The sequence below is a fragment of the Thermobia domestica genome, chromosome 4 (assembly GCF_964235325.1).
Source record: "Thermobia domestica chromosome 4, izTheDome1.hap1.1, whole genome shotgun sequence".
NCBI lineage: Eukaryota > Metazoa > Arthropoda > Insecta > Zygentoma > Lepismatidae > Thermobia > Thermobia domestica.
In genome coordinates, this window is record NC_137457.1 from 312039122 (window position 1) to 312058650 (window position 19529).

At 37.5% G+C, this 19529-nt stretch overlaps 1 protein-coding gene across 1 annotated transcript in view; it reads right to left on the reverse strand.

Annotated features, from left to right (window-relative positions):
- The window catches only part of LOC145684319 (ATP-binding cassette sub-family C member 5-like), a 181973-nt gene that overhangs the window by 36631 nt on the left and 125813 nt on the right, over window positions 1-19529 (reverse strand). The window contains exons 19-23 of the mRNA XM_081756510.1: window positions 18847-18965; window positions 11922-12109; window positions 10206-10352; window positions 7012-7141; window positions 4278-4431 (exon numbers count right to left, since the gene is read on the reverse strand). Coding sequence (XP_081612636.1) covers window positions 4278-4431; window positions 7012-7141; window positions 10206-10352; window positions 11922-12109; window positions 18847-18965 — 738 coding nt within the window. The remainder of the gene's footprint in view (window positions 1-4277; window positions 4432-7011; window positions 7142-10205; window positions 10353-11921; window positions 12110-18846; window positions 18966-19529) is intronic.

Below are 19529 nucleotides of genomic sequence, written 5' to 3' on the forward strand. Positions count from 1 at the left end.
AGAATGTGAGTTCTCCGACATGAATGTTAGATCATTAGATTACTGGACGGTAGATTTTTGTATGTATGTAGCGATTTACTTAGATTGTTTCTTTTCAATGTTTGATTTTATATTTAATTTTTTTTTTTTTTTGTTTATTTTTTCTTTTTACTATGCATGTAAATAATATTTGTATGTTATTTAACACGTACATTATTTTCATATATTCCTTATTAATATCTACCTAAATTATGTAAGCATTATTTGTAAACCTTCTTTAATTAGAGTTATTTACTCTGTTAAAGGCATATATGAATAAATACAAAAATGTTTGGTTTGAACTTCCTCCCTCTCTCTCTCTCTCTTATACCGTAATTTACCATTGAATTTCAGATCGTCAGCATTTCTGGATTCCTAAATAATTACTTCATCTCTATAACTTAGTACATTCAATGTTAGCACGTTATTTCGAAAAATAAAGATATACAGTGAAACCTCTGAATAACGGACACCAATGGGACATGAATTTTTGTCCGTTATTGAGAGGTGTCCGTTACAGAGAGGTTCAGAAATTTAATTTCTCACAACGGTAATTGTATGCAGTAATATTCAGTGAATTCATTATGTATGAGCGTACATACGTAAAATTCAATATGAAAATACTCTATTTAGTACGTATTAGGATTACTGGGAGGGATGAAGGAGAAATTCATTTTTGTTAAATAATATTATTGCTGGGGGGGGGGGGCTTAATATATTCGTATACCGGTACTGCAAAAGATAATGCGTGTATGCTAATTTTCTTAAGTACATGTAATCACTCTGTACGCATTTCTTATTTATTTCACATTCTAGAACCTTCTTAAAAGATGCGTTAGGAGTCAACTAATCGGCTAAACTCTTTTGTTTAGCGAGAAAAGGCATAATTTCTCCTCTACAAAGGTAATAAAACTCATTAGCAAGTGTCCTCTGAGAATCCTCGGTACGGTTGCGGATGTGTGTGTGTGTGTGTGTGTGTACTGGAGCGGTATCTTCGTTGGTGGAATGGATGACAAGGCATATGGGAGTGCATATGTTTATTGACCCAGCCCCAGTCACTACGAATATCCTCTTAGAGACAGTGAAAAAGTAAGCCGGGAAAACTCCAACCCAGACTTGTTCCAGTATCATCAGTAAAAGAAAAATGTTGCTTGTCCAAAAAAACGTAATAAAGGAAACATTGCTCGTTGAAAATGTTATTGTAAAACAAACAATGTTTTGTTACCTATGAAACTGTCGGGAAAGATGCAAGGCCCAGAGGCAAAAGGACTAAATTTGTTAGGGAAGGGAAGATAGTTTGCATAGAATTCTTGGCCATACGACTGACTCTGGATGAGTGTTAACGCGTATTGAAGGTTTTCTACGATTTCCACCAGAAAGCATTTTATTGAGGGCAGAAAAAAAGAGTAATTTCAAGTTCAGTTTGAAGCTGTTCTGTTTGATGGTTCACCAGGTCTAGACTCATGATAGATACGCTTGTGAGGAATAATATATCGCAGAACCGAGAAGAATTCCTGTCCGTTATGAAGAGGTTATTGAAAGGTCTGGGAAAAAAAAAAGGACTGTCCGCGTCCGTATCTGAGAGGGTTTTGTTCCATAAGGGAACATATATTTTTGTAGGGACAAAAAAATGTGTCCGTTATTGAGAGGTGTCCATTAAGGGAGGTTTCACTGTACTAAGAAGTTATTACGTATAAATGTTTCACTAACATACAGTTAATTAGATTAGATATTTTCCTTTTAAAATAATTAAACTATTTATTTGTTGAGATAGAACACAACAGGCGTTAAGGCGTTATATTCAATTACAGTGCTCTCTTTCATGATATATTTGTAATTTTAACTTGCTAACTTCGTAAAGCAGTCAGCATAAATATCTACATCAGCTGTCCTTTTTATGTGTCTATTGTAAATTGCAATCATCCGCCATGATGGCGACTTAGCATATTTTTTTGTACTTAAGTACAACAAAAGAAATTATAGTTTTCAATGTGTGGTTTTCGATTCGGTACGTTTATTTGAAAACTCGAAAGCAGCTCACTACAGTTTACTTTATCATTAGGTATTTTGTACAAGAATGTCATGTCATTATGTTCTTTGCTTAAAGACTGTAGTTTCGGAATTCCTATTTAGTGAGTAACAGTTTACAGATCTTGGAAAAATGTTTCTTTGCTTGTAAAGAAAATACCTCAAAAATGAACTGGAATTTTCCTATAAATTAGTTTTCGTGTCCGTGTTACACATAAGCGTCGCATTTTCAAACTTGAAGCAAACATAATTTGATACAATTTTTAAAGAAAAATGAAATCTTTGAGTTTTACGTTCCACGGTTATGCCGGTTATGCTAAGGGAGACGGTGATTATGAGAAATGAAGGAAATGGTGGAATGAAGAAAGTGGAAAGAAACGGGAGAACCCCGAGAAAACCCACGAGCACGGTGTTTGTCCACACGGCGCAAGCTGGGATCGAACCAGGGACCCCAAGCACCGGAGGTGAACGCTCTACCACTGAGCCACCACGCCCCCAATTTTTAAAGAGAAGCAAGGTTTACTAAACTCCCCACTAATTCCTACAATGAACCGAAGATTTCTGTTTCTTCATTTATTGAGCTATCAATGTGAGTTTAAAACGTAATTTTCGTATTGTACCTTGTTATTTCATAAACAATCTCAGAGACTTTGATTGCCGTTTGGGCAACGATGGGTATGACTTGAGTGCTGTCATCTGGGTGTCGTGGGTGAAGTGGTTCCTGAGCTGTTCATTCCACTGTGAGATGCCTGGCAGTGGTAATATGTAACAATGGAGTGGGGCAACTACGAAAATCGTAGTGCAGTCATAGCACTACATATGCTGGCCATGCTACTACCACGGTTTCTCACCGTCCTGGAACTCCTGCAAATCGGTGAACGATTTATCAACCGTACCATCCAACGTTACAATGAAACAGGAACTGTCAATTACCGGAAACGTAGTGACAGAACACGAACGTGAGAATTCGACAGACAATTAAAGCTGTAGCAGCACGGATTCGGCGAAATCCCGTCAGGATTAAATCAGTTATGTCCCGAGAGATGTAAATTTCAAGACCAAGCATGTCACGGGTACTCAATCAAGACCTGAGACTCAAGCCTACGAATAACGTACAGGTCACTTTCTCACTGATGAATTACACCAGCACAGAGTGGTGAAAGCCAAACGTCTTCTCAAGCGGTATACAGAAAATGGTCACAGAACAATTCTCCTTTCCGATGAGAAGCTGTTCAGTTAAGCAGTCTTTTAATGCTCACAATGACCATGTGTGCGTATCATCATCAGTGCAAGATGCTGAACTTGTTTTCAGGGTGCAAAGATTCCAGCATCAGTTACGTGTGGTGGGATTTGAGTTTTAACAGCACAACGTGGCTCCACTTTAGTAAATAAGGGGTGAAGACATCGGGAACCGTGTACCAAATCACAGTAGACTCTATTGTGAAACCACTAAGTACAACCATGTTCCCCAACCAACAATGGACCTTCCAACAGGATCCTGCTCCCGCACACAAGGCACGGTTAACACAGACTGGCTATGGGTCAATGTCCCAGACTTCATCTCCACATCAGGCTGGCCCTCTAGCAGCAGGGATCTTAACTCACTCGACTACAAACTGTGGTTAGTGTTTCAATCAATGGACTGCAAAAAGATACATCCTAATGTGGGCTCACTGAAGCAGCCCTGGACAAGGTAGTCCGCCACTTCCCCAACGAAATTGTTCATAATTCCATTGACGAGTGGCCCGCAAGACTCCAGGCCTACATCCAGGATTAAGGTGAACATTTTGAAAACAGATTGGTGCTCTTTGTGCTCCACACTTACCGTACATGTATCATCTAGCAAAAGTGTAACAAGACATCACCAACACTATGTCTGTGTAGCATTTGCAAACCTCTGACGGTATTTATAAAATAACTAGGTATATTACGCCTAAAGCATTTATAGAACTTACAACGAGTAGTTCAGCTTAATTTATTCTATACTGAAACGAAAGTAACATTGTATATTGAAATTGCAAACATTTCTTACGTTTAGTAAAACTCATGATTAAAACATTTACTAATATTTACATCTAGTAAGCTACTTTGACATCATTTCAGAAATTTAGTACAATCATTTATTGATTTGATATATTTAATATATTTTAAGTTCATTACCACATAATCATAACGGTTTATCCACTACAATATTTATATAAAATAATTTATACATTATTTCAAACACCCACCTGAAAATCTTGCTGATAAATAAATAAATAATTCCTAAGACAACCAAGGGTATAAGAAACCAAGGAAACACCATAGCAACGAAGAACAGGGCGAAAGTAATAATCCAAATGTTCTGAAGAACAGTCTCCAATGATATTGGTAGTCGAACATCAACTGCAATGAAAACCATTCAAAGAATACTTAAACAAACATAGATACTTTTATAAAAAGGCCTTGTGTCCATCTTAAACACAAATTAGACATAAGGGAAGGAGCGAAAATATTGGAATATGAAGGGAGACATCTGGTTAGGAAGTGGAAAGAAGCGAAAAGGATAAAAGAAGTGTATATTAAAGCTATGAACTTGAATAGTGGTTTGAGTATTAATGAAGAATGGGAAGACATTTTGAAAAGAGAAGAAAGAAGAAAGAAGAAAAGTAGAATATAAGGACAATATAAATTTAAAATTTTATTTATATGTTTTTCAATATTCACGTAGTTAATTAGTAATCAATATTCAGGTAGAAAAGTTAGTATTCAATATTAGGTAGAAAATTTCTATATTTAGATAGTTAATATATATTAAAAGAAATATAAAGATTAGTTAACAATGTATTATTTCTGTTAAGAGTTTAAAATTGTCACAACAATGGGCATATATTTTAAATTTTAATGAAAAATGAAAAAATGATTCTTGATTGGTACAGATAACAAATTATGTTATGTTATCTATGATTTCATTTGGAGCAGTAGTCTGAAGAAGGAAGTGATATACTTCCGAAACTGTAACAATTCTCGTTAATTTATAATAAAGAATATAAACAGCCTTGTAAGAAACTTATGTTTAATTTGTGTTAAACAAACAGTATACATTTGTGGTAGGTTCTTCTCGTATACAACTAACTCTATGGTTTAATAAAAATCCGGAACGAAAAGCCGCTCAGTCAGTGACACCAGAGGAGGGAAACAATTGATCCTATCTATTGTTGAGAAAGTAAAGTACGTATTTTGATCCTCTCCCTATATTTATTAACATTAAAAACAATGTTACCTTAATCGTTATGCAAGGAAAAGTCACCTCATATTGTACTCTTCTTGTATTTCGTGGTGAGATTCTCTACGCCACTATGTTACAGCCTTCACATATAATCAAACGTTTATCAGTTTACACAGATTATCAAATTCTTTTTATTAAGAGAGTATTTCTTAAAACACCACAGGAATATAATAAACACTCTTATAATATATTTTGTTACAAGCACCCAACCTCCATATATAAATATAGGATGTCCTAAAAGAAACTATGTGATTTTAAAACTTAATAACTTTTACAATAATAAAAACTTTCTTTTGATTCTGTTTCAGATTTCAAAACTAGAAGCTCTGAAGTATTGATTTTTTTCCGTTTCTGATTTGAAGATGGAGAGATTCAATATCTAACGAAGAATCGCAATTGCGGAATTTTATTTTGAAAACCAACGATATTTAAAGTGAAATCGATATTTAACATTGATCAAAACCGTAATAGATAGCGAGAGGCGGTATTATGTAATTAATTAAGCGTCTCAAGAGTAGTTTTCATCTTCACTTTAACTTCTCTGTTAAAAGTGGAAGTAACAAATAGTAATTTCCAGTTTAACGGGGACCGCAATAGAGTAAAAACGGTAATAGACAAAGAAAAGCGGTTTTCTACAATCAAGCGTCCGAAGGATATATATTTTATTAAAACCGGAAGTGATAACAATTTATTACCATTTCATGTTTCCATATTATTTGGGAAAATATCACGCCATAAAACCAAACTTCTTCACGTGAAATACACGTGACACTGCTTTTTTTATTTCTTAATATGCATTTTTTTTATCTACTAGCAGACTGCTGTATCTTATTTTCAGTTTCTTTATTCGTAAGATATATATATATATATATATATATATATATATATATATATATATATATACAGGGTGGTAGGTAACTCTACCGACAAACTTTGGGAGGCGATTCCTTATACGAAATGAAAGAAAAAAAGTTCTAATAAACATGGGCCCCGAAAAAATGCCTCCTTTCAGAGTTATGATCCATTGAAAATTCGAAAAATCATTTTTCAAAACTCCCTAACTTAGAAACTATAGGACCTATCCCAAGCGGTTTAAGGTATTACACAGGAACTACTATGTGCTCTATCTAAATATCCATGTTTTACCATCTTCCGTTATCGGTGAAAGGAACTGTGAAAAGGAAGTTGAAGTATAGGGATACTCCTTTAAGTACTAGTGGTGCGTTCGTTTAGCTGGTACCGGTGAATTCTGAAACATGGATATTTAGATAGAGCGTATACCAGTTCCTGTGTAATTGCTTAAACCGCTTGGGATAGGCACTATAGTTTCTAAGCCAGGATGTTTTGAAACGTGATAGTTTGAATTTTCGGTAGTTCATAACTCTGAAAGGAGACGTTTTTCGACCCATGTTTATTAGAACTTTTTTCTTTCATTTCGTATAAGGAACAGCCTTCCAAAAGTTTTTCGGTGGAGTTACCTACCACCCTATAATACCTGTCTAGTTATACGCTTCTTTGGTCAAATGTCATTTCTCAGACTTTCCCGGTCCCTAACAAGCTTTTCGGCCTCAGTGGACTATCCTGAAATTGTAGCAAACTTTATAAACTTCTTTTGATTAATGTTAAATATAACTTATTTTGCTATTTACATTTAACATAGTAAATTTCTCAACTAGAGTGACTAGACCAACACTTACTTTCATCTACATCTTTGGCAAAGAGATTTTGAATACGTCCAGTAGGGGTTGTTTCAAAGAACCTCATCGGACTTCTTATAATCTTCCGAAAGAGTTGATTATGTAGCCGACTTGAAGCACGTAGAGTTATCTGCAAATAAGAACATACTCTTAAACACAACTATTCAGAATATCATAGGAATACGGTTCCTGGTTGGCGGAGACTCTTATTCCTACCTAACTACTACTTCCTGAACCGATCGACTGCTCTAGGAATTGAGCTGCCACAGATAGAACCATTTTCCTGTAATTTGGTCCTTTATTTCTGAAACGTCTATTAAGCGCCCATCTACTAGCAAACTGCTGACGAAATCCAACACCAGTGACCGCATAAGTTTTTTACTGCCGTACATAATACATTTTATATGTACCAAGTATCAATAAGTACAAAACATTTAAGTTACCATTGGAAAGAGGAGCATCAGATCCGAATCCTCACGAAATTTCTGCTAATTCATCGGTGTTTTGTGCCTATTACTTAAATTATATATATATGTATATATAGTTAGTGTGACAACAAGTATGTACGGAAAACTTTTTCTTTAATGAAAAACTAGCCTGGGTTTCTTGAATGAAGGCTACACGAACGAAAAGTGTGTTCCTTATGTATTATATCTAAGCTAATGCTAACTTACTATATGTACTGTACTGTATATCAAATATACGACAGTGGATTGGAAAGTTCGTGCCATGACTAGAAATGAAGCAATTATTTTATTTTGTATACATTAGCTGCGTAGCTATATCCGTTGGTAGTCACTGTGTAAAATCTCATTTCTCTATTGTTTCACGTGAGGAGTTTATAAGGCGCTAAATCAGTAGAAGTGACATGGAGAAAATCGAGCATCAAGCTGTTATTAAATACCTTTGCTAGAAAAGGCTTAACATAATAAGAAATTCATATGGACATGGTAGAAACACTAGGAGACTCCTCGTTCTCGTATTCCATGGTGAAAGTGGCAGAAAGTAGCTGGATTTAAGCATGGCAGGAACAGCATTGAAGATGATCCTCCTTCCCGCAATGGCATGCCTTCAACGTCGACCACTACAGAAAATGTCAATAAAACTTGTTACCTGATTTTGAATGACCACAGAATGAAAATCCGAGACATAGTTGAGACTGTGGGTATTTCGTATGAGAGAGCACAAAACATTCTCTTAAACGAATTAAGAAACCTTTGAGTTTTACGTCCGACGGTTGTGCCGGCTAGGCTAAAGGAGACGGTGATGATGAGAAATGAATGAAATGGTGGAATGAAGAAAGTGGGAGGAAACGGGAGAACCCCGAAAAAAACCACGGTGTTTGTCCACCACAAAGTTCACTTGGCGGGAGCTGGGATCGAACCCGGGACCCTATGCACCAGAGGTGAACGCTTTACCACTGAGCCACTGCTGACCTTTTAAACGAATTAGGCTTTTCTAAGGTGTCCGCGAGATGGGTACCCAAGTTGCTTTCAGTTGAATACAAATACAATCGAGTAACCGTTCCCGTGATTATTTGGACCTGTTTCAAAGTGATCCGGAGCAGTTTATTGGAGATTTGTAACTATTGACGAGACATGAGTACACAATCATACACCAGAATCAAAACAATAATAGAAGCAATGGAAACGACCTGGATCCCATGTCCCAAAGAAAGCCAAACAAGTTTTTGTCGACAAACAAGGTTATGCAGGATGTCTACTAAAATTCGAAAATGAAATTTCGTGACTTTTTCGTGACCTTTTCCTTCCCAAACCATAAAACTTAGTAACATTCTCAAGAGTGAATTTGGGTGCGAATTGGGACGAATTTTCATGCATGCGATAGAAGCGTGGTTTGTTTGCGATTTGGTAGCATCTAAAACCAACCAGAAATAATTTTGGTGGTGAATTATGACGTTTTATAGAACAAAATTTTTCCTATCTACACTTATATTTCCACAGATAAAAAAAAAAAAAAAAAAAAAAAAGTGACCCAAAAGCTAAATTTCGTGACTTTTTCATGGCCGTTTTCTGATTTCGTGACCGATAGACACCCTGTTATGGGATGCTATGGGCATTATCCTGTTTGATTTCTTGGACAATTCTGAATACTACTGCACACTTCTGGAATGTTTGTGTTAGGAAATCAGAATTAGAAGACCAGGAATGCTGCGAAGAAAGGTGTTGTTCCACAAGGCCAATGCCTATGTTCAGACGTCCCTTGCATTCATGGTAGAAATTCATTCGTATGGGTTTGAACCGTTGCCGGGCCCGCAATATTGCTCTCATCTGCCCCTCTTCTCCCCTCGGACTTTCACTTGTTTAGAAACCTGAAAAAGTTTTTGGAGGGTCACCGACTTTCTTCGGATGCAGACGTGAAAAGTGCTGTACTGGCATATTTTGCAAGGATCGAGGAATCATTTTTTAAAAGTGGTATAGAAGCATTACCGGAGAGGTAGCGCAAATGTATTTCGGTCGAAGGGGATTACGTGGAAAGATAAAACGCAACTTGTCCAAATATGTTCTCATTTTGTAGGTCAGGCCACGAACTTTCCAATCCACCCTCGTATCAAAATGAAATCGCACTGGAATCGAATTACGAAGAAATGGATGAACAGTTTAAAATGAATTTTAGAATATAGTTATCACTTACTTCGAATTGGGTTTTCATCACGTCAATTTGATTAAAATGATTTTCCTAAAGAGGGATTATCAAGGGGGAAGGGGATGTATGCGAAAAATTGAGTATTTCACGAGCTTTTTCAGTTAGAAAGATGAAACTTGGCAGATATACGCCTCATAAACGGCTACATCTTTGCGAGTTTTTGAAAATTTCCATTTGAAGGGACAGAGGGATCATATTTTTGAAGTTTCTTCGCTACACTGAAAGCGATGTCTGTTTTTTTGTGATCATATCACGGAAAAAAAGGCTGAACAATTTGAAATGAATCGAAATAAAGTTAATATTCACCTTAAGCTGGGTTTTATCACTTTGATTAAACGGCATATTCTAAACGGGGTAAGTGGACCAAAACTGATGTCAAAAACAGAGTATCTTATGGGTTTTTATTATAAATACTTTCACTGAAATAAATATCTTAAAGGATGGCAGGGGATTGCTCAAGTATTTCCCATAAACCTATTCTCCTTGTACGAAGAACGCACATTTCGGCTAGTATATATAAAACTTACCTTTGTAAATGTAAATCCTCGCACCATACTCGTAGCGAAGATAAGAAGAATCATTAATCCATACACTAGCTGATAAATATGGAAGCTTGGATTATCATTGATGTTATCACTAAGTACTGTTTCGTTATTTACAACAATTGTAGCGCCCTGAAATTATAAGAAAAGCAAATACAGAACTTTGGAATCACAGTACATGGGATTCTGATATATATATATATATATATATAACATACAAATAATACGAGGCGCATCCGGAAAGTAAGTTTCACTAGGGCAGCTAACGCACAGGAGATACAGGAATCTTGAAAGATTTCTTGCTACAGATGCAGCACAGATAACACAACTTTTCAACATATTTGTCACCGTAATTCAGACATTTATTATACCGTAGGATCAACTTTATATTTCGATGTCGTAACAGTCAGCCGCCTGGGAGTAAAAGAGTGTACGACAGCCGTCTGCAATTGTTCATCAATATCAAAATGCTTACTGGACTAGCAATTCTCGAGGTGTAAGAACACATAAGAACCGTTCGGAGCAAGATCTGCGCTATGTGGCGGGTGGTCAAATACGTTCCAGTGGAACGATTGCAGAAGATTGGTTGTCACCCGCCATATAGCTCAAATCTTGCTCCGAGCGATTTTCGTGCCTTCTTATACCCGAAGAAATATCTGTCCCGTAAGTGATGAACAATTGCAGAATGCTGTCATACCTAGTTGACTGTTACGACATCGGAATACAAAAGGCTGATCCCACGGTATGATAAGTGTCTGAATTCCATTGGTAAATATGTTGAAAAGGAGTGCCACTATTGCATATGCTTTTAAGTTTAATATTGATAAGTACGAGGCGCATCCAGAAAGTAACTTTTCCACGCGTCCCATAGCTAGGAAACCGTATGTTGCGCGATGAGACTGTGTGCACGTGAGAGAGTAAGATCTTAGCAAGGCGCATGCACCAGCCGAACATTCCTAGTGCTCTCAGTAGCGTTGTGGCAGTGGTTGAAGATGGACGTTCCTATTTCAGCTCCCGCCGCATGTGAAGAGCGAGCAGTGATATAGTTTTTGAATGCATAGGGCATAGCGCTGATTAAAATCCATCATCAGCTGTGCCAAGTCTATGGACCTCACGTCATGAGCAAGCAGATGGTGCGTTGCTGGTGTAGACAAATTGCAGCAGGACGCCAAAATGTGCATGATGAGGAGCGCAGTGAGAGGCTAAGCGTTATCACAGACGACCTTGTAGGCCTTATTCGGCCCATAGACCTGGTACAGCTGACGGTAGATTTCAATTGGCGCTATGACCTGTGCATTCAAAAACTTTTATGACTGCTCGCGCTTCATACGCGGCGGGAGCTGGAATAGGAACGCCCATCTTCAACCACTGCCACGATGCTACTGAGAGCACTAGGGAAGTTCCGCTGGCGCATGCGCCTTGTTGGGATCTTACTCTCTCACGTGTATGCAGTCGCTTCGCGCAACATACGGTTTTCTAGCTATGGAACGCATGGGAAATTTAGTTTCTGGATGTGCCTCGTATATGAAAGGTTAGTAACTATTTTTATGATAATTCTTTTCGTAATGGATCTGCATTTATATAAGTGATTAAGAAGATGAAGCAAATTATTTTTAGCAGCAAATAACCAAATCTAGATTCAAATTAAACATAACGAATCGAACAAAAACTACATGTTTTACACGCTTTACAGAAACTTACCCCACCGCCTTCTTTTAGCCATTGTGCCAGCCACCATGAACTAAACGCTGTGGTTCCAACGTTGAGAGGAAACGTGAAACATACCAAGGCAGCCACCAAATAGCCTCCAGCAGCTTGAATGTACGAATGATACACTTGAAATGGAATGCTTCCAGTTTCCATTTTCTCAGGAGATGTCAACCCTTTACCTGTTATGAAACAATGGATAATTCCTGTAGTTATACAATGGATAGCAGTATATTTTAACGCTTACAATGTCACAATCATGCATCACTTCCCATGACAAAAACCAATAGTTTATTAAATTAGAAATGTAAGAATATCATGTATATGAAACAACTTGTTTTTCAATACAGTACTAACGTCAATACCCGCTTCACTGGGTTAAAATAAGGAAAATTACTAATATGTACCGTTAGCGTCAGTCACTTTTTACTATTAGGAGGTGGCTATTTGAAGCGATCGCAAAGCGCATTTATTGCTCATGCGTAAGCTTGAAATACGCTGACCATGTATTTAAATCTGAGCGGCTAAACATGAACGCGAAAGCAATAAAATCGCAGAGAAAACGTCGGCTCGAGCGTATTTGGTGCAGGTCGGAACAATAGACCGCCTGCTGTTTAAAAGATTTCAAAAGGAAGGACAGAAAGGAAAGACGTGTTGCCAGGCAAGGGGGATTGTAGCAAAAAACAGCTGCTTGGAAGATGCTTTGTGCAGAGAATGGAACTCTGCTATTATAAAGTATGTGTGTGTATAACAAAAGAAAATTCACAAAAATAGAAGGAAATTCCGAAAAATAGCTAATCACAGAAAAATCTATGTAACACGGTGATTTCTCGTGATACACTTGATTGACAGTTAGCTGGTGCCATGGTAATCTATAAGCAAAATATTTGTGGCTTTAGGCAAAACATGAAACAACGAAATAACTTGAATTTGAGCCCCTATCTCCGAAGCTCGAACTCCACCCCCAAACAGATAACCACAAGTGTAATCACAAAGAGAAATTTTCAGTTGTGTTTGAAAACGTGTCCTGTGTACATCTCCAATCATGATTAGTGTGTTTAACACAGAGGCGTTTATAATCGAAATACAAAATAGGCCATGCCTATATAATTTAAGAGATCCGAACTACATGAATCGTGACTTAAAAATAAAAATGTGGAGAGAAGTGGCTGCGATATTTGTTCCAGACTAGGAGGGAATGGAACAGAATTCTCAGAATGAAGAAGGAAGAATATTCTTATTTTATGATTTCATTTAATACGTTAAGTAGAGCTACATCGAGCTAAATTGTATGTTCACTATGAATAATAATAATAATAATAATAATAATAATAATAATAATAATAATAATAATAATAATAATAATAATAATAATAATAATAATAATAATAATAATAAATACTTTGTTACAGTTGTGCCAACTTCCAATATACCTAATATATATCAAACCTTAAGGCGCAACAGCCCGAAAGGGTCAGGGCCGGCTATGCGGCATTTTATGGGGTGGATATGTTAGATGATGGAACAATTGCCCTTAGATGGTCTAAGCCATAGATGTGTTCACAAGAGAAAGGCGGAAAATGCCACCTCTAATAGTTTGGTACTTAGGTATATCGAAAATGTTTTAAACAGCAAAGACCATAATTTTAAATTGGGATTCAATACATCTTATTCTCTTTCCAGTCTTTGAAATGACCGAAAAACTACGTTGCCAAATTATTTCGAAATTTAGTTTTGTAAAACAAACACATAATGTTTCAGTTTCCAGACATTTCTTTCCATGCAGCTTAGAAATATTCCTGGGAAAGATATGTAATTTTATTTTATTTATTTATTTTAACTGCAACTGCTCGTGTTTTATCAACTTTGTTCTGAAACTGAAAATAAGGTGCTAAAATTGGTAGAGAGTAGGAATTTCAGAATTAGCCTAAATCATGAGAAGAAAAAAATTAAAAGATTAAACCAGAGAATTGGTTTAAAATATCATGATGTAAATTTTATACTTGGTGGCTTGGAATTTAGCGGTCCTTTCAGCACCGAAGCTATACAAGATGTGAACCTACAGTTTAAGGTGGAATCTAAACAACCTTTATGCGCTGAAACTTTTCAATGATCTCCCACAGGATTCGAATCCGGAACCCCATTCTCCAAAGGCACGTGCATAGCTAGTAAAGTATAAAGTAGTGTAAATGTTGGAATTTATTGATTGGGGTCTAATATTTGTTTTCGATACAGAGGATATCTTAGAAAAAAATGCCTCTTGCTCCGTCTCTTTCGACTATATCAGCGAGGCTACATCGGACGTGAACTACAGCTCAACGTGGGACCCTAACCTAGGGTAACCATCCGTTCACTACCATTCCCGGTGTCCCGAAAAATTTTCCCGGGACGCCAAAATGTCCCGTATTTACGTACACTGGGTACAAAATACTTTCCAATCTAAAATTTCCTAATTTATATTATTATTTTCTAAGCTATGTATTTGGTCTAGGAATTAATTCGTGCGGTTGGTACGCACACATTGAAGCTGTAGTACAAACACAAAATACATAAATACCTTAAGAAAAATATTGTCCATCGCTAGCCACCACTTTCGCCCATCTGTCAGGCAATGTACGGATTCCGTGGCGAAAGAAGTCCTCATCCTTGGAAGCGATCCATATTCCGATATCTTCTGAAGAAGTAAACCGCTGTCCAATCAAATCGTTGTTCATGCAATCGAACAAGTAGTAGTCCGAAGGAGCAACGTCTGGTGAATACGGCAGGTGGGGTAAAACCTCCCATCCGACATTTTCTAAATAGGTTTTGACCGGTTTTGCGACATGTGGGCGAGCGTTATCATGTTGAACAATAAGTTTATCATGTCTGTTCTCCCATTCTGGTCGTGTTCTGGCCAGAGCTTGCTTCAAACGCATTAATTGTCGTCGATAACGTTCTCCATTCATAGTTTCACCCGGTTGCAGTAGCTCATAGTACACCACACCTTTCATATCCCACCATATGCACAGCATAACCTTTGCACAGTGAATATCTCGTTTTGGTTGTGATGGACCTGGTTCACCTGGTTTCACCCAGGCCTTTTTTCGTTTAGGGTTCTCGTAATGGATCCACTTCTCATCACCCGTAATAATTCGATGCAGAAACCCCTTTCTGCTCTGTCGTTGAAGCAGCAATTCGCAAATGGTTTTTCGTCTTTCAACGTCTCTGTCTTTCAATTCATGTGGAACCCAATGTGACATCTTTTGAATCATTCCCATGGCTTTCAAGCGTTTGGAGACTGTTGTTTGATCAACGCCTAATGCTGCTGCAAGTTGTTCCTGCGTTTGACACGAATCCTGCTCGAGCAATGCTGTCAATTCTTCGTCTTGAAATTTTTTTGGCTGTCCAGCTCGCTCTTGGTCTGCCAAGCCGAAATCACCACTTCTAAACCGTGCAAACCACTTCTGACACGTTCGCTCAGCTAGAGCATGGTCACCATACACTTCCACCAAAATACGATGACTTTCAGTCGCACTTTTCTGCATGTTAAAGTAATGCAGCAGGACACCCCGCAAAAACACTTTATCAGGCACAAATTGCGCCATGTTCACTTAACTACAAACTGGTGTTGTTGACGCTTTAATCCACTGCCCTATACTACGAACGATACGCGATGACAGGGGTTTGCAACACATGTGTGGATACACGGAACTGTGGGACGCTCCGTTCGTTGCGCCATCTCTTGTCCACCCGCACGAATTAATTCCTAGACCAAATAATTATATTGGAATATGTCTAATTACTGAGCAACGTCATTACGACGTTTGCGATATTGGATGTGGTGGTTGCACTGTTTTCCCTCCTAGGCCTCCCCCTCAAGACTCCCACTGCGCAGATGACAGTGCAACGGGCTGAAAGTCTTATGAAAAACAAACTGTTTTTACTCTCTGTTTTGGGGGGTGGAAGATTGAGGCGCTGTCATCAGAACAGTACAGTTTTTCCGTGATTTAACTAAGATATAATATACTGTCATTTACGAAAGGGGAACAAAGTATAGAACAATAAAACTGAAAGTAAAAAGAAAACTAGTTCTAAGTGAAATAATGTTTAAAAGTAAGAAAAAGAAAATAAAGGGAGTTGGAAGTTGAGAGTAGTTCGTTATAAATTCTGCCAGTGACAGATTTTGTTGTTGACATATTGATGAGTGTTTCATATATTTTCAGTCTTCTTGTTCACCTCAACCATAGGTTGGTGGGCAACATGGATAGTTTAAAACTTTTCTGTCGCTTGGAAGAGATTATGTTTTCAAAATTTGTTTTTTTGTTAGTTGCTGATAGTTACTTGTTATTTAATTAATTCCACAACCTTTTCAATAGGTTTTAAAACGAAAAAGTGTAAATTTGCCTTTTTTGTGAGAGATACAGAGAGAGAGAGAGAGAGAGAGAGAGAGTGAGAAAGAGAGAGAGAGAGAGAAAGAAAGAGAAAGAAATAGAGAAGGGAGAGCCAAAATCGTCTCTATACCATTCCTAACATACATACACATCCTTTTTATACAGATACACAGATTAATATGGATGTAGGAATAAATTGAAAAAGCAACAATCTAACCCCAACTGAATTGTTTTCCAAGTTTGATTAAGATAAAGTAAGCTGTTTTGGTCGTTTACTTTGTCTGCACTTAGTTTCCTCTGCGTCTTTTTTTCTTTACATAAGAAGAAACTGCAGCTAACACCAATACTTCTTCGATAACCTTCATATCTTGTCACAAGAAACCAACTGAAGCAGTTCATTCTCATTCTACACTTCTGGCGCGGGAAGTGAAAAGAAAAGACCTGGAAACCCTGACTGGCTCATAGTATGATTTACAACTCTGGTGAAACTAAAATTACCGTGTAGCCACCTAGGCCGCGTTCGCTCTGGGGGGTAACGCTCGCTCGACTAGCCTAGTACTTACTGAAGTGCTCTCCGATATCGGTCATTTTTATATTGTATATCTCCCCCTCCCCCTCCAAAAAGTTGCGGGACTGAATTTGGATTTAAATGACACCAGAAGTGTCCCTGTTCATCTGAGCGACCACAAAAGCTGTAGATTCGACACCTAATATTGGTCATTTTCGATCATTTTTATATATTCCCCCCTCCCCCGGGCTGTGGGGCTGAATTTTGATTTACCAGGGTGTCTACTAAAATTCCAAAATGAAATTTCGTGACCTTTTCTTTATTAAATCACAAAATTTCCTAACATTTTCAACAGCGAATTTGGGTGCGAATTAGGCCGAATTTTCATCCATGCGATAGAAACGTACTTTGTTTGCGATTTGGTAGCGTCTAAAGCCAACCATAGACATTTTTAGTGGTGAATTTTGACGTTTTATAGAACAAAATTTTCCAATCTGTACTTACATTTGTAGAGTTAAAAAAAAGTGACCCAAAAGCTAAATTTCGTGACTTTTTCGTGACTTTCATGACCGTTTTCTGATTTCGTGACATTTTCGTGACCGATAGACACCCTGTTTATGCAGCATCAGAAGTATCATCGTTTATCTCAGCGATCCCAAAAACTATGGATTCGACACTAATATTGGTCGTTTTCGATCATTTTTAAATATCTTCCCTCCTCCTCCCCTAAGTGGCATGCTCAAAGTAAAATTATATATATAAAACATTTCAGTCCTGAACCTTACCTATGTTAAAAATTTGATCGAGATCGTTCGGGTGGTTCAAGAGTTATTAAGCCACAAACATAGTCACTTTCAATTTTAAATATTAGATTAGATATGCTTCCTAACTTCGCTGGTAAAAAAGTCTACAATAACCACTATTAAGATGAAACAGATATTAAAGCATACCTTCATCATTTTTCGTAATGACACTAGCAAGACGACAGTAGACGATATGGTTAATGAGATATATGAACGAAGGTGGAATATATAATGTGCAATCCGAACCATTATAATGCGTTCAAATATTAATGCTACTCCACCGGGAATAGAACCCAGGAAGACGCACGCGCTAGCCACTAGATCACTGATGAGGGCTGCTAAGAAAGATAACGGATTACTGAAACAAATTAGTACATTTAATAGTGCATTACACTTTAGATGCGGGATAAGTGAAAAATTTATTTTTACGAGGGAGGATCAGAAACTTAGGTTACAAGGCCGATATTTCTGGAGTTTCCTCTGTTATAGAGGAATGAGAAGTGTGTGATAATTTTACTACATGGAGTTGGTAACTGTGGAGAGTTTCAGCCACCCGCCACCGACGGCGCTAGTTGCAGGTAGACACAAATGGCAACTAGTTTGGAAAACTGGTCTCGCGAAGAAGTCGGCTTAGTTATTTGGTTTCTGTGGGCGAAACATGTTACCGCGGCTGAAATTCTTAGGCAGCTGCTACAAATTTGTGGAGAGACTGTAATGTCTCCGTCAGCAGTCGCAGAATGGTGTCGGAAGTTTACGACTGGTAGAGAAAACGTCGCCGACAACGAGCGCAGTGGCCGATCAGAACAATATGAACAGATTTGAACACAATTACCAACTTCCCTACAGCCCGGACCTCACTCCAAGTGACTTTCAGCTGTTGAGCACTTAGAAGGCCGTCGTTTCGCTTCAGACGAGGAGGTCAAACACTTCAAGACAACGTGCCTGAACATGCAAGGAGAGGATTTTTACCAGGAGGGTATCTTCAAACTGATCTCACGATGTGACAAGTGTCTTAACCGATACGGAGACTATGTCGAAAAATAACTTAATGTATGTACTATCTATTGGCTATAGTGGTTGTATGAAGTAATATACACACGTTTCACCACAGGCTTTGTAACCTTACTTTCTGATCACTCCTCGTACATGTTATTACAAAAATCCTTAAATACGTACCTACCTAAGTATCATTTTGATAATTATGTTACGCTTCCTTCTAAATGTTCAATACAACTTACCTTTGACACTATCATTATCTTCCTTCTCTGAAGCGTCAGAATGACTCTGGCTGCGCGACGACTTCTTTCGAACAATGTTGTTTTCGCTTAAAGTATCACCAACTGTTGTCAGCGAAGCACTACAAAACAGAAAGGAACTCATGAACATTTTTTTTCATAATCTGTCATATTTTTGTTTCCTCCCTAAAATCGAAAAAAAAACATTAAGCTTGCTTGATTTTGTACTTGAAAGAAAGACAATGAATGTTCTAACAAGGCCGGCTCTAACATATGTGCAACACGTGCATTTGTACGGGACGGCAAAATCTGTCATAACTGTTATTTAAAATAAATATTTCTTGTTGGAAACAGACGTCATGATGATAGTAGTTATATTTACTAAGCTGATCATTTATTTGAATACTACATTCATAAATCATGTTTAGGTCGCATTAGTTTAAGGTCATATGGACAGTGCTAATGCAAATGGTCAAATCCCAGCATGAATTCCTTGATTGTTGTCAAATACAAGGACTCAATTCTCGAACAATAGCGAATACTTGTTCATTAAGTTAGTTATCACAGTTTCGATATGGAAACTAGTCTTGTCTTTGTCACAAACAAGTTCCTTATTATTGAAAGTGGAAACAAGTTTTTTTTAAAAAAAAAAAAAATCTTTGGACACATGTAGAAGGAAAATCAAG